The 22136-nt window shown below is 39.7% G+C and overlaps 1 protein-coding gene across 2 annotated transcripts in view; it reads right to left on the bottom strand.

Annotated features, from left to right (window-relative positions):
- Positions 1-22136, bottom strand: part of PDE1C (phosphodiesterase 1C) — a 519825-nt gene that overhangs the window by 79264 nt on the left and 418425 nt on the right. For both annotated transcript variants that reach the window (XM_039251155.1, XM_039251156.1), the window contains 6 exons: positions 20864-20980; positions 18800-18940; positions 7596-7696; positions 4955-5083; positions 2911-3012; positions 2223-2343 (listed from right to left, as the gene is read on the bottom strand). In XM_039251155.1, coding sequence (XP_039107086.1) covers positions 2223-2343; positions 2911-3012; positions 4955-5083; positions 7596-7696; positions 18800-18940; positions 20864-20980 — 711 coding nt within the window. The remainder of the gene's footprint in view (positions 1-2222; positions 2344-2910; positions 3013-4954; positions 5084-7595; positions 7697-18799; positions 18941-20863; positions 20981-22136) is intronic.

The following is a 22136-nucleotide window of genomic DNA, read 5'->3' as shown; positions in this document are numbered from 1 at the left end:
TGAAGATATAACTTAACTCCTTTAGCAAAGCGTGGAAGGTCTGGTCTTTCGGTACTGAGGCTATGCCCTTATTTTGACTTATAACCCAACTTCCAAATGTAATACTTTCAAAGACTCTACAGTCCCATTGAGATTTCCCATTTGAACTGTCTGATTTAAAATCTATAGTTAAGAGCCAAGGCAACATTTCTCCTACATGGGTTACTTACAATGGCTTATGGCATCTGGGTTAAAATATTAAGTCAATAAAAATAATTTACTGAATCATAATTACTAAAAAGTAGTTCCAGTCCAGTGAGCTAACATTCCATTCCCAATGGGCAAGAAATTCAATAAGGTTATTTTCACATTGCCTCTAGCATGTTTTCATTCAATTCAAACATATGCGTATGCAAATAAGGTTTCCTTTATGGGAAAAATGTGCACATATTTAAGTAATTTCTCATATTCACTCACAATTAAAAGAAGGAATTGTTTCGTTACCTCAAACTTACATGAGTTAGCTATCACCTACCTTTGGCTATAAATTAAATACTCCTAGCCATTGGGGGTGTCATTACAGAAGCAATATTAAAGAAAGCATATGATAATGGGGCATGGGTATTTATAGAAAATCCTCTCACTAATATTAGAAAAGAGATTCTGGAAAAATGGTTCAAAATTAGCCCTTGATTAAGGATGAATTTGCAGAGTAAGTCTTGTATATATAAGGCCACACATACCCATCTCTGGTTCCTCACATATCACTGGGTTCTCCTTGAGAACTAGTCTGAGAGACCAACCAATGCCTTTGCAAAGGGAGCAGCCAAATGCAGAACAGGGTACCTGCTGGTGTATTCACATAACAGCTTAGGGGTGCATGTGTGTGTGCATATCCTAATATGCACTCCTCGACAGTATGAAGGACGTGTAGAACATGTAATGCCAGAAGGAACCCGAGAAAACATCTGGTCCAACCCTCCCCTAAATCCACTCCTCGCCACCACCTCCTAAAACACAGATCACAGATAAGACCCTTAGGAACTAGAAGAGTAATTTGATTAGTCCCATGAACCAGGTGGAATTAAAAAAAAAAAAAAAACAATGAAGGATCATCTGGACTTTGTTGAATATGCTGTTAATGCTAGTCCACCTCATTACTGGATACTGTGTACAGTCACAGAAGAAAGAACACACACAGATAGATGCCATCTACGTACAATTCTTCCATTCCAACCAGAATCCCAGAGTAAGAGTACTCATAGGAGTCATTTGCTTCCAAAAATTAAATAACCAGTGAAAGATCCTGTCTCTTATCAGTTCAGGGGACAAAGTTGAGACTGGCCTTCATAAATTGTGCTTTGTGCAGTGTCAGAAGTCTCTGAGTCCATGACCTGAACCACCCTTCACGAAGTATCAAGAAGTAACTGAGTTAACTGTACTGACGTGAATTAGCTGTACCTTAGGGCCCACAGTCTGCATGCCTTCTTGCCTTCAACCTCAGGACCTCATATCTCCAAGCAGATGTTTTAATGGCAACTCTTCTTGAAAAGATATCAGTTGTTGGTACTATGCACTTATTTCCCTATTTCTCTACTTCTGTGTACCTTGTTTTAAACTTAATTTTAAAGCACTGCCTGCTCACTAAAGACTTTGGCTACCCTTATAGAAAACACAACCCTTGACTTAGATGTAGAAGTTTAAATATAACTAAAGCAGCAGCTTCTCACGATTTCCTGACCCAAATTGCCACACCTCACTTTGGAATTTAACAACATGGCTTATCTGCTCAAAAGAAACAACCCAATCAATTACAACAGCTAAATTATTATGAGTTAGACATTAACATGTTAATCCCACAGGACGACACAAAAGCAGCGACCATTTGGTCAACTCATTAAAATAGAGTAAAAGGGCAAGTAACCAGTTGACATTTTGACAAAAGACTGACAAAAATAAGTGCTTTTTTTCCCCCAAAACAGAAATGCATAGGACAGAAATACCATAATGTTCTGAGAATCAAAATTTAGGTAAGAGTCAAACATCACTTGACCAAGAGGCCAAAAAAGCACAAAACACACACACACACAAAAACCCACCAAAAAAAAAAAGAAGAAGAAGCTACAACCCTTCCTCTCCAAAGGCAAATTGTAATCCCTATAGTCTTATGATAGAGTTGCTGAAATAGAAAATTCAGAAAGTGTCTAGGGATGCCAGCCCTGAAGAGGAGCACAAAAAGGTACCTGTCTGAAGAACTCCTCTAGGAGTGACATTGTCCAGCGATGGTGGAGCTCCCATGCTTTTGCTGGATGGCTAATGTCTGCTGTGTGCAGCATCAGGGATAATGCTTTCGGCTTTTCAATTCTGTAAACCCAAAGCACCCAAACACATGATAACCAAACTTTCAGAACCTCAATAAGAGTTTTTGAAAGTCATTCATTTGTTTTATCTCTTCTATTCTCCCATCGCAAACCCCACTTCAGCTGAACTGGGGGGAAAGTATCATTTCATCCTCCACCTAAGCTTTTCATTAGCTTCATCTCCACTTTTATTGAGCTCCACACCCCACAACCGGACTCAACACTATCTCTGGAATGTTGGCATCATTCAAAAAGACAAGAACCTAAGAGTCACTCGCTGACTTTTGGGGCCTCCACGCTGAGTAAATCTTTAATGATTTAGTTTCTCCCACGAGGAATTATTTTAAATTCTAACTGGGGCAAATTGTTACTGGCCCTATTATTTATTTCAAACCTGGTGAAAATCTATCTGTGATATGTACAAATCTCATGCTCTTTCCTCCAAATATCCCCACTTTGCGAGACTATTCAGTAAAGTTCTCAGACGCAGGTGCTCTTCCAAGGTGCAACAACATGGAAAGGCACTCCTCTGGACACCCATAAAAACAGATGATGTCACAGGGCCACTCACGCTTCTGGCTGCTGCAGAGCAGTCTTCATTGCTTTGATTTGTTGGAAATGACAGGACATATCCGTGGCCATCACCATCTCAATTACCAAGGTCCGAAACTCCCTTTCAGGGACACCCCGTGGAGAGAGAAGAAGCATAGAAGTAAAAACATGGAAAGCAAAAACTTGTTTATACTTTTCACCACTTCTGAGCAAAACCAGTTAGTTAGTTGTGATATTTCTAATCCACTTGAGCCTTTTAGGTAGACATTTTTTTAAAATGAGGAATAAGTGAAGGTTAAGGATTAAGGAAATCATTTATGAAGGATATGACACATGGAACATACATATCATTCCATATGGCTTATTTCTCTGAATCTTTGCATAATGGCTAACACAAAGATATTCAATAAACATGATCATTTGATTAAAATATGAGTACTAGTTGCATCACCGCAGATTCAGAACTCTGTAAGGATTTAAATAGTTTTGCCTCTGGCGGCACCTGGGTGGCTCAATTGGTTAATCATAGGACTTTTGATTTCGGCTCAAGTCATGATCTCACGGTTCATGGGTTTAAGCTCTGTGTCAGGCTCTGTGCTGATGGTGCAGAGCCTGGTTGGGATTCTTTCTCTCTTTCTCTATTCCTCCCCACTTGTTCTCTCTGTCTCTCTCTCAAAATAAATAAACTTTAAATAAAATAAATGGTTTTGCCTCTGATTTTTGAAACACCCAGCCCTACATTAATAGCTACATGGATTTGCAGGGTTGCCATATGCATGACAGAGTGTGCTACGCATTTAAAAAAAATTTTCATTATGTTTATTTATTTTGAGAGAGAGAGAGAGAGACAGAGTGCAAGTGAGGGAGGGGCAGAGAGAGAGGGCAGATTCACAGAATCTGAATCAGGCTCCAGGCTCTGAGCTGTCAGCACAGAGCCAGACACGGGGCTCAAACTCATGAGTGTGAGATCATGACCCGAGCCGAAGTTGGACACTCAACTGACTGAGCCACCCAGGCGCTCCAGCATTTTAAATAGGTTATATCATTTGTCATAACATTAACCAAAGCACAAGGTAAATTTTAGTATCTATTTTCTAGAAAATAAATTTTACAACAGTGTGAAGGGGTTAAGTAACTTCCCAAATGTCATATATAACCATGTCCATATTCAAACTCAGGTGTGCCTAAATTCATTCAAAGACATACAATGTCATTTAGGCAATAGAATTAGGTATCCACCATTTTGTTTTTTGAGTGTCAAAATAAATTTCTTAGCAAGTTTTGAAAGTTTTTACGATATAGTGTGTGTGTGTGTGTGTATGTACATATAGATAGATAGATGATAGATAGATAGATAGATAGATAGATAGATAGATAGATAGATAGATACATTACTCAGCCATCAAAAGGAATGAAGTCTTGCCATTTGCAATGACCTGGATAGAGCTAGAGTGTATTATGCTAAGTGAAATAAGTCAGTCAGAGAAAGAAAAATACCACATGATTTCACTCATATGTGGAATTTAAGAAACAAAACAGATGAACATATGGGAAGGGGGAAAAAGAGAGAGAAACAAACCATAAGAGACTCTTTACAATAGAGAACAAACTGAGGGTTGAAGGAGAGAGGTGGGTGGGGATGGGTTAAATGGGCATTGGGTACTCATGAGGGTACTGGAGCACTGGGTGTTATATGTTGATGAATCATTGAATTCTACACCTGGGGGAAAAAGCTAAGATAAAAGCAACACAAATTTCCTAAGGTAACAAACAGCAAGTATTTCCAAAGTGCCTACAATATATTTGAATATTTGTGTTAAGCAAAAGACAGAGAGAGAGAGAGACAAAGAGACAGAGAGACAGAGAGAGGAAGAGGAGGAGGAGGAGAGAAAGGGGAGAGAGAGAGAGCAAGGGGAGGGTGGTGGGTGGGAGGGGGTTGGAGGCAGGTGAAAGGGTGTCATAAACATTTCGAGTGGTGTATTGTTTCTCCAAAAGCAGCATACTTCATCTTTCCTGGTGGCTCCTTTCTTGGCCTCCAGATCCCTCTTCTGCCTCATCCTTACCTCCAGTCATCCTTTGAGAGGTTGATCAAAATGTTCATTTCCTCATCCTCTTGCAGAAGGCGGTAAGCTGCACTTAAATGGTGATTTTCTAATACAGACCTATCGTTGTACAGAATAGCAGGGTCTGACCTGAACAGAAAGCCAAGCAAAATAATTTAGGATGTTAAATGGTTGAGTTTTTCCAGGCAACTCTCTCGAGCTAGAATGCACCATCTTTTTTTTTCCCCTATATGTAACAATTATCTTTGCCCCCAGGCCATTTATATCAACCAAAAAGCTAAAACCGAACACTACAAATTATCAACAGATATATATGTAGGGTATTTTAATGTCAGTATGTGAATGTGAAATACCTGATATCCAACCTGAGAACTCTCTGAAAACTATCCTATAACCAGATCTTAATTATCTCTACTAGTAGCAAAGGTGATTTCATAAAACACAGGTCAGCTCAAGCTTCCTTGTATCTTCTGGAATTACCTTAAGTTTTAAAAATTGTATTCCATGAAAGAATTTGTTTATTATCATTATAATTTTCTTAACACATACCACCTGATAAGTACAGTCTGCCAAGTTCGTCTGGTAGTACCTTGATCTTAAAATCTGCCATGTCAAAGCCAAACGTGTAAAATTGAGAGTAAAGAATATAAGGGTTATATGACAATTGTTAGTCACTTTCTCACAGACCACTGCACCAAACACAGAGCAGTGTGTTTACTATTTCAATTTCTTCAATTTAATGAAATCTTAGATCATTACAGGGTTTTTGTTTGTTTGTTTGTTTCCCTCATCAAGGAAGCTGAGTCTCAGTGATGCAAGTGACTTCACAGAGCCCCATAGAACCTAAGTGTCAGGGCTGGGATGAAGGTGAGGTCTTCTGACATTTCAGCCACTGCTCCCCGCAATAACTGCTGACTGTCATTGGCCACGTTTGGGGATATATCTAGCATACCTTTAAAGTGTTAGGCTTAATACCATCAAAGGACAAAGAACCAGGTCACAGATTTAGTTTTCTGTACAGGGATCACGTGGGCTGAGATGCTTTGAATAAAGTTCTAATAGAGAAGGCCAGTGTTTAAATTCTATTCCAAACCGAGCATAACTGAACCCACTGGAATATCCCCACTCCTATGGAGATAACACAAAACATGCAAATCCCGTGGTGAAAGGTCTGATCTTACATCTTTTAAGTAAGGCTCTAACTGATGTGTATTTTGTGATATTAAGCTCTTGTCCAGCTGCTGCTAAAATTAAGCCATTCCTCTGAGTTGAGATTGCTTTTGACATTGGTCTCCAGCAAAGACCCATGTACAGTCCACCCACCTCTCCTCCTTCAGCAGATGCTATTCACCACAGCCTCTGTCCTCAGAACAAAGGCTCCACTCACAGATGTCCACTAACCAGAGCTGCTCTGAGGAATTCCCTATATTTAAAGACTTTGCAACAGAACCACAAAAGGCTGCTTCCCAGCAGCTGAGGCTCCTCTGTGTGAAGTAGCAGGAGGTAGACAAGGAAGCTAACTGCTTAAGTCCCTTTGTCTGCTGCTATTCTATTGCAATTCCTCTTCTGAACAGAGATCAGACACTATTGTCTTCTGTTGTATACCCCAGAGTTAAGTGTTGGGTTCATTAAATACATGTCAATTGATTCAATGAATACAATCCTATCTGGAGTGTGCACCTGCTTTTTCAAGTGAAACAGCAAGTATTTATTTGGTTTTAAATTCTCATCTCTCACTGCTACGTTCTCCCTCTTAGTCATGCCATCTTTCTCCAAATTCTAGCTTCTTTTCATTACTATGCCGAGGCCCAATTAACCCCACTATCAGAGTTTCATATAATTGTCTTAAGAGAAGGTAAGCTCTTGGGCAAGGCCAGGACAGGACAGGTAAGGTTTCCTCCTGCATGGAAAAGACAATTGACTGAGACTACTTGCCTGGAATTGTGTGCTGAGAGGCATATTAAGGACAAATGCAAAGTTTGGTTAAAAAAAAATTGATTAGTGATATCTGTTATAGTCTAGAGGTTCAGAGTGGAGCCCTTGGACCCGCACTTAATACCCTGCACAGAGAGTCATTATAGTGGGTACATAGGTCGTCTGTAGTGAAGGTGGTCTACAGTACATGAGCAACCCAGCTTCCCCAGCCCTATGTGAGGGAGCAATGTAAGCACAAAACAGAGCAGGGATAAAAACAGGAGGGATAAGAAGAGCATCCCCAGAATCCCAGAGATCACAGGGCAACACAATAGGTATTGTTCATGTCAACAGAGACACCCCAATCCTGGCTCAGGCTCACTGATTTAGTCTACTTGGCATCTTCACCTTTACATGAAGTGTTCTACCGCCTAGTAGAAATAGTGTGCATAGTCTGTAAACAAATAGCTAGGATTAGAGAAGCAATAGAGAAGAAAACGATATCCATATTCAATGTGACTAAAATATGAGAACTGGGAGTACATGGCTTCTCAAACTCTAAATCTTGATCAAAGCTGACCAGGCTGATATCATGTTGAAAAGTGTCTTTTTTCAGAAATGCATAATAGAGTAACCACGCAAAGGCAAGGTGACTAATACCTATCTGACTTAGAAATCTCTATCGCTGCCCCCTCCTGCCTCTTCTCCCCATATTCGACATCCTCACCGGGTCTGAATGTGGAAATTGTTGGTGGTTCCGGTGTGCTCATAGTCGTGGATGACAGCTGAAAAGATTATAGCAAAGATCTCCAGCTCCGTCAGCCAGTTCTGAAAGGGAGATTACAGGGCAATCAGATAATCTGCCTCTTTCTCAGATATTCATAGGCTCGCTGACAACATGCCCGCATGGCCGCCTTTCCGCCCTGCAGCTGGCAAGCTGTTGCCGAGCACACGTTTTCTGACAGAATTTTCTTTTCCTGTGAGGAGACTTGGGGACATGTGATTTGAAAGTAGCATGCCCAGCAAGGTTAAAAATCCTAACTAGAAGTTTTATTTTTTTTCAAGGAAGCAAAAAACAACAAACATGAAGACATTAAAAGCCCTCATTGTATTCCTTCCCAAATTCCACATAAAGTTTCTGGGTAGACACAGGGAAAAAGATGTATTAAAAATTTCAACACAATACCAAGAACTAAGAGTAACAGAAAAACTAATCTGTCTTATGCATGCTGATTTTTGAGGAGACCTCTCCCCATTCACACCACCCAAACTGGCTGTAATCCAAGGTTCTCAGACTATGTTTTCTGGATCATCAGAGATAGCATCACCTGGCAGCTTGTTACAAAGGCAAATCCCACCTCAAATGCCCCAAACCAGACACTGGATTTTACCACCAATTTGTGTTTTACCAAGCAATCCAGATAATTCTGATGTATACTAGAGTTTGACAGCCACTGCATATTTGAAGCTCTCTTAACTGACTTCCACTTCAATAACTTGAGATTCACTGATCCTCCCCAACCCTTCTGTAAACCATACAGCCCAATGCCCACATGACAGAACATCTATGACTGTTAGCCCAACCTCTGGGACCCTCAGCTCACTTTTGTTACTAGTTGAATTGATACTCCTAAGTTTCAGTGTGGTTTATTCCAAACCCTATTTTGACAAGTTGCATTTGTTATTATGATTACATAGTTAAATATGATGTAAAACCAATAAAATATGAACACAAAAATTAAGCTGTTTACCTATAGTACCGAAATGCAATGATTTGGACAGTGTGGCAAGTGTGAAACAAAAGGAAATAATTATAAAAATTTAGAGGGATTCTGCACTGAGTTTGTTTCATGAGTATCTCTAAGTTCCCATTTCCCTTTGAAGAAATGAAACTAGAAATTTTAGAAGGAGCAGAGGTAAAGCAAGACAAATATGAGTACCCAAATCAGCAGAATTCAGAAAAGAGCTAGGAGTCAGAATTAAGGATTAGTGAACACAATATATTTACTTGATTTAAAACAGTACAAAATTATTAAAAAATGAACACATAAATTTTTATAATTCCCACCTCAACTGTTTTTTCTTCTCAATTAACTACTAATTTCGAAATTCATCTTCAAAACTTCCTGAGAATTATTACTTTTTTTGTGGAGAAGTGAAGGTAAAATAAATGAACTACATACAACCTATGGGGGGAAATAGCCTCTGCAGTTAGGAAAAGAATAAGAATAGAGATACTGAGGGGAAAAAAAACCACTTTTGAAAATGATTTCTAGCAGAATTCAGCATGAAACGTCAGGAAACTTTTTAGCATCTTTTGATATATTATGCTTCAAAAATACAAACTAGAGTGCCTGAGTGGCTCAGTCAGTTGAGCATCTGACTCTTGATTTTGGCTTAAGTCATGAGCTCATGGTTCATGAATTTGAGACCCACATTATCAGAGTTGAGCCTGCTTGGGATTCTCTCTCTCTCCTTGTTTCTCCGCCCTGCCCCTTCTCTACTCATGCTCGTGCACTCTCTCTCTCTTTCTCAAAATAAATAAACAAAAAAATTACAAACTGATCTATAAGGAACAGAAAGACGTAAAGAAAACACAGACTAAGATGAAAAACCAACAAGATGAAATGAACATTTAAGATCATTAAGAACTGCAAGTGAACTAAAGCTGCAGTGTTGCCCTGAAAACAGTGAGGGGCGTTCTCATCAGGGTTAGCGCCTACAGGGGCTCACTCTGTGTCAGGAAGTATTCTAGGTGCTTCGCATATAGAAACTCATGCCATACACACAACTCCATGAGGATAGATACTGTTGTTGCCTCCACTTTCTAGATGAGAAAACTGAAACTGGGAGAGGCTTGATGACTTACTCAAGGTCACACAGCTAGCCATGTGAAGACCCACATACTAGGTCTCCAGAGTTCCCACTGAATCTCTGTCACATTTCCTTTGGGTCATTGTTCCTGTGTTTACTCAGGTTTACATAAAATTCTATAGGTATAATTTTATACTACACATGTTATTGCTATCTTCCATACACATATTTTTTTCATTTTGGCAATGTCTTTCTTTGCTTTGCCAGTACGCTGTCCCCACCCATCGGCCTTCACTCTCTCTACCCACCCACCCCATGCCCCAATGTATCTCTTTCTCCATGCTCATGCAAAATTAAGATTTTATTTTATTTTAATTAAGTTTGTTTATTTATTTTGAGAGAGAAAGAGAGCATGTAAGCAGCATAGGAACAAAGAGAGAGCAAGAGAGAGAATCCCAAAAAGGCTTCACACTGTCAGTGCAGAGCTCAGTATGGGGCTCAATCCTGATCATGACCAGAGCCAATACCAAGAGTTGGATACTCAACTGACTGAGCCACCCAGGCACCCCCAAAGTTAACATTTTAAAATAAGATTAGGAGGCTATTTTGGAGCCTGATAAGCCCTGCTTGGAACAGAACTTCTAAAGTCACAAATATGTCTGGAATAATGTGGTCCAAGGCTATTCCTGTTGGCTATAAGCAGGGTCTCTGGAAGCACACAGCTCTTCTTACAACTGAAAATGTTTATTCTAGAGGTGAAACTGAAGTCTCTCTAGGCAAGAGAGTGTTCATGTGTACAAAGGAAAGGTGACCCCTGGTGGCACACCCAATAAAACCAGACTATCCGAGGAAAGGTAATTCATGCTCATGGAAACAGTGGGATGATTCATGGCAAATTCCAAAGCAACCTTCCTGGTAAGGCCATTGGACACAACACCCATGTGATGCTTTTCCCCTCATGGATTTAAACTCATGGAAAAACAAATAAAAGGGAAGGGTTTTTTTTTTTCCTATTGTTAAATAAATCAGTAAGTCAATCCATAAAAAGATTATGACTGGGAGACAATATAGCATCTAAACAAATCTGGATCACAGAGCATCAGCCCAGATAGCAGGTGTCTAAATAACTACATAATTACGGTTCTATTACAAATATCAGTGTAACTTCTCCCCTTTGCCCAAACACTAACAAGATCCTATCTTACTTCTAATAAACCCAAACCAGCAAATGATTTAAATAAGCAAACAACAAGAAAAATAATACCATAGCCTTTAAAAGTCATTTAAATACCCTTGATTTTCAAAAAACCCTGTGGATGCTTAGAAATCAGTTCTGTTGCTTGAGGATCAGAAGAAAGGACAGATAGTATCTGGCATAAAAGGAAGGAAGGAACACAGGAAGGAAGGAACAGAGGAAGGGAGGGGAAAGAGAGGAAAAAAAGGAAAAGAGAAAGAGAAGGGAAAGAAAGGGAAAAGAGAAGAGAGAGGAGAAAGAAGAGAAGAAAAGAAAAGAAAAGAAAAGCATGAGAAACAGCTTCACAGATGGGCCTTGAAGATTGGACAGAACCAGAAACGGAAAAGGGCATTTTCAGAAGAATGAACAAATAAGCCAATCCCAGTGTCAAAAGCTGATTCATCATGAGTAAGGAAATGATTCCCTTTAGAGGAGTGGGAGTTTGGGCTGATTAGAGCCCTATGGTGTCAGGCACTAAAAGCCAGAGTGAGGGACACAAACTGGATTCAAGAGGCAATGAAGTTTATATGCAAGAGGGTAATGCAGTCAGCATGCCACTGAAGGCGAGAAATAAGAACAGTACTTCTGCAGGGGAAAGTCCTTACAGGACACAGAGACAGTATGGAGGTAGAATCCATATATTTGGCTTAGCAATTAACTGACTGCAAGTGGGCGGAAGAGGTTGCAGTCAAGGTTAAGAGTGAATTAAAGATGGTCCTAATGTTACTAGCCTGAGTGACAAAAATATAAAACAAAACAAAACAAATGATGGGTTGTATTAGGTAGCACCGTTAATAGAGACAGAGAAGGTGAAAGAAGTTATTTTGAGGGAAATGAGGCTTCATATTTTTTAAGTTTATTTATTTATTTAGAGAGAGATTGAGTATGAGCACACAATTGGAGAAGGGGCAGAGAGAGAGAGGGAGAGAGAATTCCAACAGGCTCCATGGTGTCAGTGCAGGGCTCACTGGAGGGCTCAATCCAACAAACTATGAGATCATAACTTGAGCCAAAATCAAGAGTCATATGCTTGACTGACTGTGACACCCAGGAGCCCCTGGGCTCCATATTTTTTTTTATGTATATTTTTATTTATTTCTAGGAGAGAGAGAGAGAGACAGCGTGAGCAGGGGAGGGTCAGAAAGAGAGGGAGTCACAGACTGAAACAGGCTCCAGGCTCTGAGCTGGCAGCCAGCACAGAGCCCCACGCGGGGCTCGAACCCACGAACCGCGAGATCATGACCTAAGCGAAAGTCGGACGCTTAACCGACTAAGCCACCCAGGCGCCCCTGGGCTCCATATTTTAATATGGTCCAGATCTCCTTGCCTTTTCCAAGTTAATTACTGTGAACCCAGAAGTTTTTATGACAACTCAAAAGTAAGAAACTTAAGTCCCACATGAATTTTATTCCAGATTTATCAAACTGTGATAAGGGACAAGCCACAGAGCCTATCAGTATTTCCCTATCTACAAAATATGGGTGTCACATCTAATTCAATGACAGGGATGCCTTGACAACTGGTAGCAGTGGACTTCAAATTCTGCAAGCCTGGGACTCAGGAAACAAGCCCAGTATGCATGGGTACGTTGGCAGGTGGAGGGTGGTGGACACCTCAAGGAAAATGACATGGGCAAAACTGCTAGAGGGGACATTATTAGCAAGTTGTGGCTTTAATATGGGAATAACAGTTTCTTTGTAATGTTTCCACCCCTTTGTTAGTTTTCTATTGCTAGCTTAAATTACCACAAACTCAAGGCTCAAAGAACACATTCCAGTCATTAGCCAACAGCTCTGTAGAAGTCAGCATAACGTGGCTGGATTTTCCAGGGAGGATCTCACACGGCTGAAATCAAGGTGTTGGCAGGCTGTGTTCTTTTCTGGAAGCTCTGTGGAAAAAAATCCATTTCCAGGTGCATTCAGGGCATAGGCAGAATTTGTTTCCTTCTTGTGCTCTCTACTTGGCCCCTGCCATCTTCAAGCTGGCAATAGCTTGTGGAGTCCTCACACTTCCTCTGCCGCCTCTTGATTTGAAAGAACCCAGATGATTACACTGGGCCTGCCTTGAGAATCCAGGCTCATCTCCCTATTTCATGGAACCCTGATTAGTAACCTTCACTGTATTAGTGTTTTGTCATCCAGTGTAACATTAGTAAGTGTTATAGCAGAGGGCAAAGGTCACAGGGGCCAAAATTCTGCTGACCGCAGACTAATAAAATTATTTAGTACTCGTTAATCATTTATATGTCCTTGGTGTTTCCCTTACAAATATGAAGACAACATATATGATCAAAAGAACAAGATACATAGCTTCTCCCTTCTAAAATAAATAAAAGGAAAATTAATGGCACTTGCTCAACAAAAGCAATGAAAGGGGCCAAGGGATGGCTTTATAGTTTGGAATCTTTTGACCTAAATCAAACTTTGACTGGAGCTCAGAGTCTAATTCATATTTATTCAATCAACAACTCTTCAGTCTAATTCTGCTCAAGGATTTTTCTCTTAAGAGCAGGCAAAATAATTCTGAAAGGATTCAAGCATCTCCTTGGAATCTAAGTTAAGCAATAATGAATAATATAAACAGATTACAGTGAGTAATACTGTTGATGTTGAAGCCCAGACATCACTTTATCAATGGGATGTTTTGATTCCCTATGTGTCTTACAGTTTATAAAACTGAAATGATTTAAAGCGTTTTCCCCCTCTTGGTTTGTAATGAAAGGTTAGAGTAACAATATGCTCTCCATTCATCAGAATGCTCCCCACTGTTTCTGTAAGCCTGCAATGAAAGAAATTTGTTTTGAGCTGCATTTCCAAGAGAGAGTGGGCGGGAAGTAGTTTCTATATTTAAGAATGATTTTGAATATGGCCTGAATTGATAATGAAAATTCAATGGCAAATGAGCTCAGTTAAGAACAGCATGCAATACATCATGATCATTGGCTGCTCTGATATAACATTCATGTTAATGATAACTTGCATTAGCATAAATACTTGGATTTTTTTTCTCAAGGGCTAAAAAAGTTATGTATGATTCACCTTTATATCTCCACAGTACACTGTACACAGAAAGTACTGACTGAATATATGTTCAATAGATGAGTCCAAAGTATGTTTTCACATCTATTTTGATCCTCACCACAATAATTTCAAGGATCACATGAGGACACTGAGGTGTAAGAATGTCAGGGGTGGTTTGTTTTCTTTCTTTTTTTTTTCTTTTTTGCCACAGGCATTATAGAAGCATAGTTAAATATTTAAATGCATGGTGTTTGAAGTCAGTCCTAAGACCAAATCATGGCTCTGCTACTCTATTTGGGCTGCCATAACAAAATGGCCACCGACTAGATGGCTTAAATAGTAACGTATTTTCTCACAGTTGTAGAGGCTAGAATTCCAAGATCAAGGCATTGGCAGGATTGCTTTGTGCTGAGAGCCCTCTTCTCAGGTTGCACATGGCCACCTTTGTGTTGTGTCCTCACATGGTCTTTCCTCTGTGCACGTGCATGTCTGCAATCTTAATCTCCTCTTTGTATACGGACAGCAGTCATATTGGCTCACCCACGTGACCTACATTATCCGTTTAAAGACCCTATCTCCAAATACAGTCACATTCCGAAGCCCTGGAGATTAGGACTTCCCACAATGTATATTGGGGAGTGGAAAGCAGGGGAATACCGAATTCTGCCTATGACAGAAACTTTATAACAGGGCAATCTTAAATCTGTGAATTGGTTTCCTCCTATTTTTCTACTGAATTTGCATCCTTTCTTGTTGATTCCTTTCTATAACTTGGATCTTAATTCTTGCTTTCTCTATATTTTTGAGAGAGAGATAGATAGACAGATGATAGGTCTCTATCATTATGATGATTCTTTTTATCCTACAGGTTTTAATTTTAATATACTCCATTTAATCAATATTTTTATATAACTTCTGTATTTAAGAAGGAATTTCCTTTTTCAAGTATATAAACATATTCTCATATATTTTTCTAATATGATCAGATTTTTATCTTTGTACTCATATCTTTAATTCATTTGTCCAATATTTGGTGAATGATTTAAAGTAGAACAATAACATTCTTTTTCCCCCCAAATGAACAACAGTCCTCAAAACACTTTTTGCACTGAATCATTTTCCCTATAATGTTGTCGTCTATAGACACATCCTTACCTTCTCACCCACAGTCTTTCTTCACTATCCTCTAGTCAGTGCTCCACCCTCACCAAAGCACTGAGACCACTCATGTCAAGGGCACAGATGACTTCTATGTTGCCAAAAGCGGTTACTTGTCTGTCCTCACCCTACTTGACATTTTGGCATGTCCCACACAATTCACTAATCTCTTTTGAAACACTTTCCTTCCTTGGCTTGCATGACACTGCACTCTCTTGGTTTTTATTCCCACGTCACTGACCACTCCTTTTTAGTTACCATTACTGGCTCTAATTCTTTACCTTCATTTTAAACTGTAGACTGCTCCAGGACTCACGGGAGAGCCCCTTCTATTTCTCTATTCATACTCTCTCCTTAGATAATCTCATCTAATTCCATGTCTTTTCTGGACTATTGATATGCTGAAGATTTCTTAATCTGCATGAGAATCCCTGACCTCTTCCCAGAGCTCTAGACTCCATTCATTCTCCTCCTGCCTGACGTTTCCACACTGATGTCTAATAAGGATCTGAAACTCAACACATCTAAATCAAAACTGTTGACTCCCCCTCTCCCAAAGCGTGTTTTGCCACCACACCAGGCTTTCTCATTAACCTTGTTTATCAAACCGGAGGTGTAAGATGTACTCTTGATTCTTCTCTTTTAAAGTTTTAAATTCTATTCACCACCCAGTCCTTTTAACTCTACCTCAAAAACAGATGTTTTTGTCTCTGTATCCCAGGATTGTCCTTCCGCGTTCAAACTACCATTATCTCTCTGGTAGACTTCTACAGGACTCTTCCACCAGGCCGCCTCAAAATCTATCCTCCACAGTATCACTTTTCTAATCTTTATCAGAGCACATCACTCCCCTGTCTGAAATCCTTTAGAGGCCTCATGCTGCACCTAGAAACTATACTTAAACTCATTACCCAGGCCTGTAAAGCCAGACTTGGTCTGATTCCTGCCTTCTCCACACTTGTCTCATACCACTGTTCCCCTCATGTACTGTCCCCACTATGTTTGCTTTTATATTCTGCTCCTTGAATGATGAAAAGCTGTTCTCTCATGAGAGGCTACGTACTAATCCCACCTTAACTCTGCTGGCATAGCCTTCTTCAGTTCTTGGCATGGCTCAAGCCAAAACTCATGACCATCTCAGATTAAATATTACCTCCAGAGAGAGGCCTTTCCTGATTGTCTAACAAAACTCCCAGTTTTCCTTGTGTGGGTGCCCTTTTTTAATTCTCTGCAGAACACTGGGGTATTTTCTTGTTTATTTTTTCATTGGTCTTCTATATATAACCTCCCCCTAGAACATAAGTTCTATAAGAGCAGCAATGTATCCTCATCCTGTAAAAATGTACCTAGTACATAATAAGTGCTCAATACATAAATTTGGGCTTAGTTTTTGAAACTTTACTCGACTTCATTCATATATTTGTCTATTTTTGCACAAATATCACCCTGTCTTTTATTTTATTTTATTTTATTTTATTTATTTTTGAGAGAGAGAGAGAGACGGAATCTCAAGCAGGCTCCATGCTGACAGCATGGAGCCCAATGCGGGGCTTGATCTCACAAATGATAATATCATGACCTGAGCCAAAATCAAGAGTCAGACACTTAACTCAGTCACCCAAGTGCCCAGACCACCCTGTCTTTATTACTATAGTTTTAATAGAGTAGATATTTTAATACCTAGTAGAATAAGAACTACCGATCACATACATTTTTTCCACAGTTGTGAAATATCTATTTTACATAAATTTCAGACTCAGTTTATCATGTTTCATTACTTTTTATTGGCATCGCTTTGAATTTATAGATTAATACGAGGAAAACTGACATCTATAGGACACTGAAGATTTGTATTAAAAATATAATGATTTTTTAATTTAAACATTGCTTCTCTGCCTTTTAGTTTTACAGTTTCCTTTTTATCACTTTTGAAGTTATTCATTAGTAATTTATTGATTTTTTTAAAACTCTCAGGAATGTGTATTTTTCTATTATACTTGCTAATTTCCAGTGAAGAGGACAGTGATTTTATCTAGATATTATTGAGGTTTTTTATTTGATCTAATCATTTGTGGTTGATTTTCTTGATTTTTTAAATGAGACGGTCAAAGTATTTTCACAGGATACTTCTTCAACTTTTTTAGATACTATATTGCATTGGCTGAGACCTGGAGAAAAATGCTCAATAGCAACATTAATGTAGGCATCCCTGTTTTGCTCCATGCTTCATGGAACCACCATGGAACTAAGCCTGTTCTATGTTTCTGGTAAAAATCTGTTTATCACGTTAAACAGGCCCCCTTTATGCCTTGGTGGCTCAGTCAGTTAAGCATCCGACTTCAGCTCAGATCATGATCTCACAGTCAGGTCCTTGGGTTCGAGCCCCATGTTGGGCTCTGTGCTGAGAGCTCAGATCCTGGAGCCCGCTTCAGATTCTGTGTTTCCCTCTCTCTCTGCCCCTCTCCCACTCCCACTCTCTCTCTCTTTCAAAAATAAATAAATATTTTTTAAAATTTTTAAATAAATAAATAAACGTTAAATTTTTTTTTAAAAAAATCAGTTTTACAACAAAAAAGAACTGAAAATTGATAAGAGGTTTTGGGGGGCAGTCCAGCAAAGTTTTACTCACAATTCCTAACTGCTCAGCTTCTTTATGAGGCAGATAGAGCACTTCATCTTTTTGATAGTTTATTCCTAACCACCACAGTATTTCTACAAGATGGAATATTTTTTACCATTTTAAGAATGAGGAAATCTTGACTCAGAGATTTATGCAATTTATCATAGGTCACAAAATCTAATAAGTAATTACTCAAGGATTTATATCCCACTATATCTTGCTTCAAAGCCCACACTCCTCCCACTGTGTTCCATTTTTAATTCAGTGAGACATTAGACCAAGCCTTTCAACATGCCCTAGAGGAAAAAATAACAAACGTGTTGAGTTTATGGGCTAATTAATAACCATAGCCAAAGAATGTGTACCTTGATGTCAACTCTGAAGATGATTTCAAAGGAAAAGTCACAAGAGACCCAACATAGAGAACTAGCTGTTTGTCACTAAGAGCTATATCTTGTCAAATTAATGGCTTCCATCAAAGCAAAATGGGAAAAGGCAGAGATAAGCAAGTTAAACAGGTCAGTTCATACAATGGATTATAGAGATTCAAAAACATCTAAAGAGTTGAAATGGTGAGCCAAAACAAGCAAGAAAAATTTCAAATGGTTAGAAATAACATTGACACTTAGGTAAAAAAATAAAAATCAAACACACATTAATAAGATGAGAATAACCATAGTCCTTGTGAAAAAGGTCTAGTGGTTTAAACTGAAAGGTAGCTGTGCGTTCTGTGGTTGCCAGGCACACTTGGTATGATTTCAGTATACATGGATAGCACAGTCATTGGTCATAGCAAGAGGTTAAGAGTACTACTCTCCATATCTGGAAATATAGATTTCGTTCTAGAAATTATATTTAATTTGGCCATAGCCTAATAAAGATGCACGTCACTACCACGTATTCATTCCATCAAGTCCAGGATGGAGAAAATATCAGAGGCAACAAAGAACCCCAAGATCATCAGTGACTGGTTAGACAATTTGGGGGGAGCAGGAAGTCCACGCACCAGTGCACTTCCTGTGCCTCCAATACAAAAAAAATCACCACATTTTTTGGGTCATCTAAGAGGTCCTATCTGTACTTACCGCTACTCCTGTCTTATAAAGGAGGTAATGCACAGTCTGTGTGACATCGGCGGCATGCATTAAATTGTGATAAGGATTTTTATGCTTGCTGTATCCTACTTCCAGGGCCTCCACAAAGGAGACAAGTGCAGAAATGGGGATCTGAAAGAGAGCAGTAAGGTGGATTAGCTAGTGATTTTGTAGCCTGGAGTGAGGCAGCAGGAATCTAAGGCACTCTAGCTGCCTCTTTCTGGAGGCATAGCATACCGCGTGAAGAAACTGGAACTTTTCAAAATTAGTAAAAATTACTGAACAAATTATCAGCTGATTTGAAAGATCTCACAGGAAGTCCCTGGTTGAAGAACAGTCTGCCTGCAAATCGTTTTTTGTTCTCAGTTTCGAGCCCCAGGGGCATGAAACAGGATCATCTCAGAGACATTTAGGGCAGAAAGGTACGTGTTCATTTATTTCTCAAGCAAAGGCTCAGGTCTTTTAGTTGAGAAATAAATGAACACATGGTGTGTAGCATATCTCATTTATTTTGGGGGAAAACATAAAGTACACAGAGGTCTCAAGTTGTAAAATCATCGCAAAATAAACATAGGCTTCCACCTCCTGAAAACCGTGCCCTTTAGAAGGAGTGATTGTACACACTGGACACATGGAAAAAACACAACAAAATATGTTGTATTACTTGGCAATTAATTACTGTCACATTGCAATTTGGAATAATATTTCCAATTAGCCTCATTCTTTTTCTGTCTCAAATATGTATAATATACATATCCGCTTTATCTGTGTGGCAGAAAATAAAGACAATTGCAAAATGTCTTTACCCAAGAAGGAAACTCTGAAAACATTCGCTGTATTTCTTTCCTGGATTAATTCCTTGGTTTAGGATAAATTATCAAATACAACACTGGGGAAAAAAGAAAGAGCGTGGATTCCAGGAGACTAGCTATCACATTAGATAGAAAGATCAATCAATAAATAAGGAAAATGCTTTACTATTATGCTTCATGAGCATCCATTACACGGTCCTCCTTGTAAAGGGCACCATCCTTCAGTGCTTAGCATTTGTGGATTTTTTAAACATTTAAATGTTGTCTCTCATATGCCAGAGATTAAGTCATTATCATTTTTGAGATGAAGATTCAAGAAACCTAGGTTCTTTGGGCTGTTCATGAGAGATCCATGAGTCACTGAAATGCTAGGTAAAAGTGTGCATATGTGCACAAGAGCTGACCATCCACCAGGTTTTCAAGCAGATTTTTGATACAAAACAAATTAAGGACCACTGCAATTATGGCTATGTAAGAAATCCACCCTCAAGTACCCAGTCCTTAGGAAAGCCATAAAGAACTGTGTTGTCTAGAGAGATCAAGGCATTATATTAAAAACAACAACAACAACAACACCCTGCATTTTCTAGAGGTTCATCCATTTGTTGAGAGAAGTCCGAGGAACATGGTACGATAAAGGTCACTGGATGAATGCACTGATTCCCCCAGAGAACCTGGCCCGACCTCGAGAGCCCATGGTATTAGACAGCAGAGGGGACTGAACACTGAAAACAATTCATGCTCTCTACTTAAAGTTGAAGAATTAACTTGAAGCATGAGTGGCTGGGAAATACCGATGACCTGTCACAGATGATAAGTGAGAGCATTTGTCTGAATCTGAGCCAAGTGGTGGGGAAAGAAGTTTGCAGAGACAGCGCATGCCCACTCTGTCTCCATTACTGTCTCCGTGCCAGCAGTGCCTGACAATACCTGAAGCCAGGCTGAAATGAGATCTGCAGGCAGAGTTGTAGGGGAGTTCTGCTAGTTCTCACCTCTGGCTGTACTTCTAGGAAGACTGGGATCAAACTGTGGGGCTCTGGCCTCTCGCCTGCCATGATCCCCACTGGGCAAGGGCTTAAGGAAAAGTTCCTGCCACGGAGTTCAGGGAAGCGGCTGTCCGGATAATGCTTCCCAAATCACCCACAGAAGTTTTCAGTCTGTATTGAAAGGATTCTCTTGGTCTTAGCCCAAGAGATGGGCTAAGGATGGGCAACGCACATGTATTTTAAGAGTAGGCACTGACCTTGAAACGGCTGATCAGATCATAGCGTGTGAGTAATTCATAGAAAATGAATTTCAGGGCATGATCCCCGCTGGCCTCATTGAGGGAAAAGACATCGAAGGACCACTTGTCCACATGCTATATGGCAGGGCAGGGAGAAAGAACGCATTAGTCCACGGCCACTTGTACAACTACTAGTCTCTCCATTTGGGAGTTTCCCCGCAACCCTCATCCAGGATTTTCACAGCCCCAAACTCTAAGACCCTTTCCACCCTCCAACTTTTTCCAATTTGGCACACCTACGTAGCATGTATTGATAAAATAAGTTTAAGTAGTCTCACTATTTGCAACAACAGCTGTAATTTATCGAGTGCCCACAATATGCTAGGTATTGTGACCTGTGACAAATACGTAATATATCCTGAAAACAACCCTAAGTGGTAGGTGGTATTGATCACATCTTACAGATGAGAAAACTGAGAATTGAATTTTCAAAGACATATCACAAGTGAAGTGTTATGGACACAAGTGGGGCGAGGACACAAACACGGTCAACAGATGCCTCAGCTCAGGCTCTTTCCATTAAGCCTGGCCACTACTCCGCTGAAGTTCACATCTTTATTTCACTTCACAGCAACCTAGGGTGCTTCCCTCCTCCAAACTTCCCCCCAGGCCCTTACTACTACCTACGGACTTCCTCTTAGTCCACAGTTGAGACTTTAACCCACTTAAAGTATTCAGAAACATGCCTGATATAGAATACAAGTAACAGGTCACTTCAGTTCAAACTGCTGAGCTAAAATCATGGAGAAATATTTCATTTCACAAAACAGAAAAATGCTATCACTTTTGAAGTCACTGATCTGAGAACCTAGTTCTCAAATCTGTAAGTCACTTTACTAAAAAATGTACAACTAAGACCTAAGCTGAACACGTTCCTCACACATCATTCTTGAAGTTCAAAGGCTGATATGTCTTTAAAGATATAGACTCCAAGATATATGTAAACTTGTCTGATGTGTCTTTGGCTTGTCATCAGCTATCTGTGGATGTAGTAAACAAAAGCGTGTTTAAGCAATAGTTAAAGCAACAGTCATTTGGTTTCTTGTGTCAGGAGTTTCAGGGGTGCATGGGTGGCTCAGTCGGTTACGCTTCTAACCTCGGCTCAGGTCATGATCTCATGGTTTGTGAGTTTGAGCCCCACATCAGGCTCTGCACTGGTGGTACAGAGGCTGCTTGGGATTCTCTCTCTCCCTTTTTCTCTCTGACCCTTCCCCACTTGTGTACGCGCTCT

The sequence above is a fragment of the Hyaena hyaena genome, unplaced genomic scaffold (assembly GCF_003009895.1).
Source record: "Hyaena hyaena isolate Hyena2069 unplaced genomic scaffold, ASM300989v1 scaffold_387, whole genome shotgun sequence".
Taxonomy (NCBI): domain Eukaryota; kingdom Metazoa; phylum Chordata; class Mammalia; order Carnivora; family Hyaenidae; genus Hyaena; species Hyaena hyaena.
The sequence above is the reverse complement of the archived record's forward strand: the minus strand, read 5'-3'. Positions and strand labels throughout refer to the sequence as shown.